Raw genomic sequence first — 8,371 nt, forward strand, 5'->3', positions numbered from 1 at the left:
TTGTCCCGGAGAGGGGGGCCTGAACTTCCCCAGGTCACTGGCTAAACTGACCCCACTCAGTTCGGTCTCGAAGGGGGGAGATATGGGACAAAGTGGGGATTTCCCCTTGTTATGTTGTTTGTGAGTCTTACTGTTTGGCATGAATGCTGTGTGTGCCTCAGTTTCCCTGTGCATTGCACCAATGTCTAGGTGGTGGCAATAGGGGTGTGTGACTTTTGCAGGGTTGCTCCAGCTGCCTGCAGGGATGCTATGGCCGCCCCTAACCTGAGACCCAGGAGGGGGATGGGACCAGGTGACTCTGGCCCGGGAAGCGAGATAAAGGCCGGAGGAGGAGCAACGGGCAGGGCAGGGACCAGGCAGCTGAAAGTGAGTCAGTTTGGAGCTGGCTGGAGAAACCGAGGGAGGCCCAGAACTGGGGTCTGGGCTCCCTACCCCCCAAGATGGACCTGACTGAGGGATCCTGTTCTCTGTACCTACAAGCTCTGTTTTAGACCATGTTCCTGTTGTCTAATAAACCTTCTTTTTTACCGGTTGGCTGAGAGTCACGTCTGACTGCGGAGTCGGGGGGCAGGGCCCTCTGGCCCCCCCAGGACCCCGCCCTGGCGGACTCGCTGCGGGAAGCGCACGGTGGGGCAGGGGATGCTGGATGCTCCGGGGTCAGACCCAGGAAGGTGAAGCCATGTGAGCGTCTGGCCCTGGACAGTCTGCTCCGAGAGAGGAGGCTCCCCCCGATTCCTGCCTGGCTTCGTGGGGAGCAGCTCCAGAGCATTGTCCCTGTGTCTCCGTGACAACCGGTGTATTGAGCATCTCCCCTGTGGGGGTGGGGGGGCAGGGTGTGTGTGGGGGCTCCTGGGGGGCGTACGGGGGTCTCCATTGCAGGGGTTGTGGGGGGCTGGGGTGTGTTTGTGGGGTCTCCCCTGTAGGGGCTGTATGGGGGATGGGGGGGACGGAGGGTGGGGCTGGGCTCACTCACCCGCGGGGGGCTCCAGGTCTGCCCGGCGCCCAGCAGCATCAGGGCCGTGTCGGGGGGCAGCGTCTGGAAAAAGGCCTCGCTCTCCACCGCCGTCCCGTCCTCCTCCAGCACCAGCCTTGCCAGCCCTGCCACCAGCAGCGCCTCCATCGCCTGCGGGGGGCAGAGCGGTGAGGGGGGAGCACCCCGAGCACAGGGGGCAGAGTGTGGGGCAGGAGAGCTGGGGGGCAGGGAAGCAATGAGGGGTGTAGGGGACAGGGGAGCAGCTGATGGACGGGGGAGCAGGAAAGGGGTACAGGTGCAGTCAGGAGTCAGTGTGCGGGAGGTGGGGGCGGCTCAGCTTGGCAGGTCCTGCAGGCTGATGGGGGGTGAGGGGGGCAGTAGGCTCGCTGGTGGGGGTGGGCAATGGTGCAGGTCTGGGGGGGGTGCAGCAGGGTGAGGCTGGGGGTGTCATGGAGGGGCCAGGGGAGTGGGGTGGGGGCAACAGGAGGGTCCGGTGGAGTGGGGGGAGCATGGAGGGTCCAAGGGCGAGCGAGTGGGGGTCAGGGGGTATTGGGGGGGGAGTCAGGGGGTAACAAGGAGTTTGGTGGGGTGGGGTCTGGGGGCATTGGGTACCAGGGGGAGTGATGAGGTTCTGGGGGAAGTGAGGGGGTCAGGGGTAGCAGTGTGGGGTAGTTAGAGGGGCTGGAGGGAGCAGGGGGTATCGGTGGGGGTGTCGGGGGTAGCAGGGTGGGGGAGGCGGGGTAGTGGAGGGAGTGAGGGATGGAGTTGGGGGTAGTTGGAGGAGCACGGGGTATGGGGGGGGCTCACCTTGGCCAGCAGCTCCTGCAGAGTCCCGGCCATCAGCCCCGTGCGGCCCCCGCGCCTGTGGTTGCAGACGCGGAAGGGGCGCTGGGGGGGAGCACGGGGGGCCCAGACCCGACGGGTCAGCTCCGAGCCGGCGCTGGACACCGACCTGGGGGGGGTGAGTGGGGGGCGCTTGGGGTGGGGCAGACCATTGTCATGGTTTGGGGGGGGACAGGGAGGGGGGCAACATGTGGGGGAACGGGGGCAACATGGGGTTAGGGGGCCCATTGTCCTATTGGTGGGATATGGAGGGGCTGAGGGGGTCCAATGTCCTGTTAGGGGGGTACCAGCCCTGGGGGACACAGGGTACCTCTTGGGGTGGTAGAAACTGTCAGGGACTTGAACCCAGATGGCACAGTTCGTTGTCTGACCACAGAGAGACAGGCAACACCAGCAAGGTCCAAACACAAGCTCTTTATTGAGGAGTGCACACAACAATAGAGAGCGGCCCGTCTCCACTGAGAACCAGCCCCGATTACAATAACTAGTGAGATTATATAGACAGTTCCGTCGCGTCATAGTTAAAGCAACCCAATCCCCCCCTTTACTAGTTAGAAAGCTTCTAATATTCATGCATATCTATCTTCTTTGACACTACAAACAATTCGTGATGCCTCAGCAACTTCTTGTGAGCTTTGTTGTCATGCACCAGAAACTAGGAGAAAGGAGGGAGTTAAGAACAGATGAAGAACAGAAACAGGGAGTGGAGACTGCAAGTCTCCATATGTCCAAACAAACCGTTCCTAGTACATTTGGTACAAGAATACGGCCCCCCCTTTATCTCATTCTTTGAAGCCCAAGCAAGCCTGTCCTCATGTTTCACAGAGAGACAGGAATGGCCCAGCAACTACAGTTAGCCTAACTTTGGCTAAGCTGGCCAAACAACCTGTTCTATACTCCATTTTCCTTGGACCTAACAAAACCATTCTCCTTGAGGGGGGGCAGGAGGGGAGAGCCCACCCCCAGGGAGGGAGGAGAAACCATTCCCTTGCTTCTTCTGTGGAGGAGGGTGTCATGGAGTCCCCGGGCGATGCTCTGGAACTGCTCCCCACAAAGCCAGTCAGGACTTTGGGGAGCCTCCTCTCCCTCGGAGCAGACCATCGTCAGGGCAAGAAGCTCACACAGCTTCACCTCCTGGGTCTCTCCTGGGAGCATTCAGCAGATGCCCCTCCGTGCGCTTCCCACAGCGAGTCCGCCCCGGCGGGGTCCTGGGGAAGCCAAAGGGTTCTGCCCCCCGACTCCGCAGTCAGACGTGACTCTCAGCCAGCCAGTAACACAGAGGTTTATTAGATGACAAGAACATGGTCTAAAACAGAGCTTGTAGGTACAGCGGCGAACGGGACCCCTCGGCCGGGTCCATTCTGGGGTTCAGAGAGCCAGACACCCACGTCTGCCCTCACTCCTAGTCCCCAGGTAGCTCCAACTGAAATCCCCCTCCAGCCCCTCCTTCTCCCGGCTTTGTCTCTTTCCTGGGCCAGGAGGTCACCTGATCCCTTTGTTCACCTTTAGCTATTTCCTTGCAGGGGGGGAAGGGGCCCTGGCCATTTGTTGCCAGGGAGACAGAGTGTCAGTGATTTTTGCACACTGGTCTTTCCCCACCACCTAGAGCCTTAAGAAATGCATAGGGGAAACTGAGGCACCCACACAGTATTCAGAGGAAACATTAAGAACAGTCCCACTTCGTCACAGAGGGGTCAGGAGGGGACACACCAAGTCACTGAAGTGGGGGCGTCAGGGTGGAATGGCCCATTCCTAGGGGTAGGGGGAATGGACACCCTATGTCGTGGGGCAGGGGCCCTCCATGGGGGTGGTGACATCCCCAGTCCTGCAACCCAGCCTGAGGCCCCCCCTTGGACCCCAGTTTGGGGGGTCTGAGCCCACTCACTGCAGCAGGGAGGCGGGGGCCAGGGCGCTGACATAGTCCATGGTGTTAGCGTGGTTGTGGGGGTCCTTGTCCCGGGGGTCAGGGTGTCTGTCCGGCGTTAGGCTCCCCCATCCCTTGGTCCGTCCGCTACCAACCAGCCTGGACTCTGGACTCCACAGCTCAGAGGCAGGGAGTGGGGAGGGTGACACACAGCCCGGGGGGGGGAGGGGGGAGGCAAACTCCAAGGTCCACCAGGGCAGGGCGGGGAGGGAGGTGGGTACCAGAGCAGGAAGAGAGGCCACGGGTGCCAGTGATGTGTTAGACCCCACAGCTCCCCCTTGTGCTGTAGGGGGAGAAACTGAGGCACAGCTGGGGATGGAACATGAGAGTCCTGGCTCCCAGACCCCACCTTTAACCACTAGACCCCACTCCCCTCCCAGATCTAGGGATACAAACCCAGGCATCCTGGCTCCCAGACCTCACACCCCCTGCCTCTCTAACCACTAGACCCCACTCCCCTCCCAGATCTAGGGATACAAACCCAGGCGTCCTGGCTCCCAGACCTCACACCCTCTGCCTCTCTAACCACTAGACCCCACTCCCCTCCCAGATCTAGGGATACAAACCCAGGCGTCCTGGCTCCCAGCCCCCACCCCCCTGCTCTCTGGAGTGGAAGCAGGTGGCTCTATCCCCCAGGGCCGGGACAGGCTGGGTGCGCCCCACGCGCTGCGCCCCGCATCCTTCATTGAGCCGCAGAAGGAACCAGATCAAACTGTGAAGACACTTTTATTGGTGGCCCCCACAGGCCGGCTCCGAGGGGCAGCTGGCGGTGTAGCCGGTACCGGTTAGTCCGCTGCCGGACCATCGTCGCATCGCCAGGCTCCTTCCTCAGTTACAAGGGGCCCCGGGGGTGTGACCAGCCCCTTGCTCCCCCAGGAAAGGTGTGTGTGTGCGGGGCTAACAACCCAATTTGTGCCCTTTGGTGGATGAAGAGACTCCAACAGTTCAGACGTTCTCCCACCCAACCTCTAGACCCCACTCCCCGAGCTAGGAATAGAACCCAGGAGTCCTGGCCCCTCCCCCGCCCCGCTTTAACCACTAGACTCCACTCTCCAAGTCGGGGATAGAACCCAGGAGTCCTGGCTCCCAGCCGCTGTAACCCCTAGGCCCCTTGCGGCCGGTGGGGGTGCAGAAGGAAGGTTGCTGGAGAGCGACCCCCAGTGGCAGAAGTTGGGGCTGGGGGGTGCCGTGGTCACAGGTCACGGGTGTCCAACAGCCCCTGGCCCTGGCGGAAGGTGGAGCAGGAGAACGTGACTTGTGCGTAGGTTGGATCGATGTCCTGGAAGGGTGCAGAAAAGATGGATCTGTCATAGCAGCCAGGAGGCGCTGTGGGGTGGGGTTGAGGCAGGGCTGGGGGGCTGGGCAGGGGGCACTATGGGTAGGGAGTGGGGCAGAGGGTGTTGTGGGGCAGGGAGCGGGGTAGCGCACTGGGCAGAGGGTGCTGTGGGACAGGGAGTGGGACAGGGTGGGAGGCTGAGCAGGGAGTGCTGTGGAGTGGGGGTGGGGACTGGTTAGGGGGCATCGTGGGGCAGGGAGAGAGGTAGGGGTTGGGGGCTGGTCAGGGGACACCATGGGGCAGGGAGAGGGGCAGGGCAGGGATTGCTGTGGGGTGGGGCCTGGGCAGGGGTGCTGTGGGGTGGGGAGTGGTTTGGGTGTGGGGAGCTGGGCAGGGGGTGCTGTGGGGCAGGGTCTGGGCAGGGGGCACCATGTGGTGGGGAGCAGGTTGGGTGTGGGGCACTGAGCAGGGGTGTGCCATGGGGCAGGGGGTGCTGTGGGACAGAGAGCAGGGCTGAGGAGAGGGGTGCTGGAGAGTGAGGGACTGGGCAAGGGGTGCCATGGGACAGAGAGCGGGGAGTGGGGGGCTGGGGAGAGGGGTTCCAGGGGGTGGGCCAGGGGGACTCACCGGGAATTCAAACTCAGCCCCGGAGTCTGCGTCGTCTTCCTTATTCTGGCTCTTAGGGGGTGCTGGCCCCCCGGCCGCTCGCCCAGGCCTGGGCCCCTCTGCGGAGAGCTTGGGGAGCAGCCCCCAGTCCTGGGACGCTGCCTGGGGCCAGCCCCCCTCGGTCGTCTGCTGGAGACCTAACCACGGGAGGGGTCAGAGTGAGCTCCCCCCTGCCTACCCCCATATCGGCCCCTTGGCCCCATCTCTGCCCCACGGCTTGGCCCTGTCTCTCCCCCCTCCCCGTATCGGTCCCTTGGCCCAGCTGACTTGGCCCCCACCTTACCCTGGGGTCTTCCTATGGATGTGACACCATGTTCCCCCCTCCGGGTGCAGTTCTCACATTTCACCACTAGGTGGTAACATGGTAACCCACTGAAGCCAGGGTACCGCAGTAAGAAATCCCTCTCTTAAAGGGGAGGCCAGCGGTGCCTGTACGGGCACTCAAGGCCCTGGCACCAGGCCGGAGGTGGGGGGCTGTCCCCAGTGGGGGTGGGCAGTTGTTACTCACATATATTGACCCCGGAGATGTCGGTCGACCTGCGAAGGCGGAAAGGAGGGTCAGTGGTGGGGCGGGAGGCTGCTGGGGGCCCCTGTCCTTTATGGGGCTGGGGGACAGGTCAGCCCATACAACCCCTAATGCCCCACACTGCTGCAAAGGATTCTGGGTCGCCACTTTCTCTTTTCTCCTCCTTTCCTAGCCTATCGTCCTCTTTGTCCTCCTCCGTCTCCTTTATTCTCTCTCTTTCCTCCCTCCCCCTTTTCTTCCTCTCCTCCTTTTTCTCTCTCTTTATTCCCTTTCCTCCATCGATTTCTCCTGTCTTCACCCCATTTCCTTCGCTCGCTCCCTTCGGTCACACTCCAGTTCCCTCCTTCGTTCTCCTTTCCTTACCCTCCCTCTGATTCCCCCCAAACCTCCCTCCTGTCCTGTGCACGATTTGATCTCTCTTCTGCCCCAGCCTGGTCTCCCTGCCCCCCATCTCCCCCTGAGATCCACCCTGGTCTTCGCCCTTCCAAACAATTCCTGCTCCCCCGGTGTTCCCCACTGAGATCAGCCCCTGGGTGTATGTAGCCATCTAATGCCCCACGTGGGCCCCAGCCCCCCCATCATTCACAGTGTCCCAGCCACAGAAATCCCCCCTTTTATTTTCTGTGGGCCACGTTCCCCCCATAGATTGACCCCCCCCGGCCACCTGGATCCATGGACCGGAGCCCCTATCACTTGAGCTCAATGCCCAGCCCCCATCCAGGCTGTGCGACCCGCTATGTGCCGGCATCGCCCCTAGAGGGTGTGAGCGAGCCAGGCAGGGGGGAGGGGGTGACCCTAGAGCCAGTCCCCTGGGGGGGTGGGGCCATGGAGACCAGACCCCGCCCCCTTACATACCGTCTCGCTATCCGCGACCGGCGCAGCTCCCGGCTCTTCCAGTAGGACCTGGAAGGGAATTATGGGAGTAGGGGGGGGTCAATATGGGGCTCGGCGTGGGGGGGCTCTGCTGGGATTAGCTGGGCCTAGGGGGTAGGGTGACCAGACAACAAATGTGAAAAATCGGGACAGGGGGTTGGGGGTAATAGGAGCCTATATAAGAAAAAGACCCAAAAATCGGGACTGTCCCTATAAAATCGGGACATCTGGTCACCCTACTAGGGGGTGGTGGCTGCAATTCCCAATTTGACCACAAGGGGGCTGCGAGGTGCAGGAGGAGAGAATGGGGGGAATCAGATAATTTTGCCCTACCAGTATGGGGGAGGAGGGCAGGTCGGGAGCCAGGACTCCTGGGTTCTATCCCCAGGGGATCGAGGGACCTGTTGGAACAGATTTGCCCTCCCAGGGACGAATGGCTCCCGGCCCCATGAAGGGGCCTGGGAATCCGGAGGAACTTACGTGGAGAGCCGGCGGGTAGCTGGGGAAGGAAGGAAAGAGATTGAATTAAAGTGAGATTCCACAGAGTCTCTTGTCCCTGTCTCTCCCCAGCTGCGGTGCCCCCTAAGGGGGAGCACTCTGCCATCCCGGACGCCTGGGTCCCTTCCCCCCTCCCAGTTTCTCCACCCCCAGATCTGGGAGCTGAACGGCTCCCCCAGGGGTGACGTGACTGTGCTGCTTCTTGGATGCCTGGGTCCATCCCCCGTCCTGCCCCCCACACAAAGTTGGCTAGGTCTCAGCCCCATATTTGTAGTCCCTCCCCCCCAAAGCCAAATCACTCACAATCCTTTGTATCAGGAGTCTGCTGTGCCAAGTTACCCACAGTCCTTTGCACCAGAGTCCTGTGGTACCCAGCTACCCATGATCCCTTGCATGGCAGTCCTGCTCTAGCCAGTTACCCACAGTCCTTTGCAACTGGCTCTTGCTATCCCATGTCACCCCTTGTGGGGGCTGAGAGCGCTGAAGGCGACCCCTAGGTGTGAACACTGCTGTTCCTGATGCCTGGGTCCCATCCCCCACAGGCACTGAGAGCTGCGGTGCCCCCTAGGGGTGAATGCCCTGTGCTGCCATCCCGGACGCCTGGGTCCCATCCCCATCCTATGCCTCACGCACCTGCCGTCTTCTTCCTGCAGAGGGGGATGAGCAGCAGCAGCAGAGCCAGAGCCGTGGCAGCCCCACCGCACCCAGCCACCAGGGGGACGGGCAGAGACCAGGCTGGTAAAAGGAGGGGATGAGTTAACAGCCAGGAACAAGGGAGGGGCAGCGTCTGGG

The 8,371-nt window shown here is 62.0% G+C and overlaps 1 protein-coding gene across 1 annotated transcript; it reads right to left on the minus strand.

The window, feature by feature from the left end:
* Nucleotides 1–371: 371 nt before the first annotated feature.
* On the minus strand, nt 372–3,879 carry LOC117885527 (cell death activator CIDE-B-like). Its single transcript, XM_034786799.1, has 4 exons — nt 3,702–3,879; nt 1,781–1,925; nt 863–1,123; nt 372–386 (listed from the first exon to the last, which is right to left on the minus strand). The coding sequence occupies exons 1-4, from the start codon at nt 3,740–3,742 to the stop codon at nt 372–374; spliced, it is 462 nt and encodes a 153-aa protein (XP_034642690.1). The 5' UTR covers nt 3,743–3,879.
* Between the last annotated feature and the right edge of the window lie 4,492 nt (nt 3,880–8,371).

Source organism: Trachemys scripta, chromosome 12 (assembly GCF_013100865.1).
Source record: "Trachemys scripta elegans isolate TJP31775 chromosome 12, CAS_Tse_1.0, whole genome shotgun sequence".
NCBI classification, from domain to species: Eukaryota; Metazoa; Chordata; order Testudines; family Emydidae; genus Trachemys; species Trachemys scripta.

What these genes read in the sequence shown, in the direction of transcription:
- LOC117885527 (XM_034786799.1), bottom strand. Translation starts at nt 3,742, where the DNA reads ATGGACTATGTCAGCGCCCTGGCCCCCGCCTCCCTGCTGCA. An exon ending in GCCCCCGCCTCCCTGCTGCA is followed by an intron (nt 1,926 to 3,701) that starts GTGAGTGGGCTC and finishes CACCCCCCCCAG; the next exon opens with GTCGGTGTCCAGCGCCGGCT. An exon ending in TGCAGGAGCTGCTGGCCAAG is followed by an intron (nt 1,124 to 1,780) that starts GTGAGCCCCCCC and finishes TGCCCCCCGCAG; the next exon opens with GCGATGGAGGCGCTGCTGGT.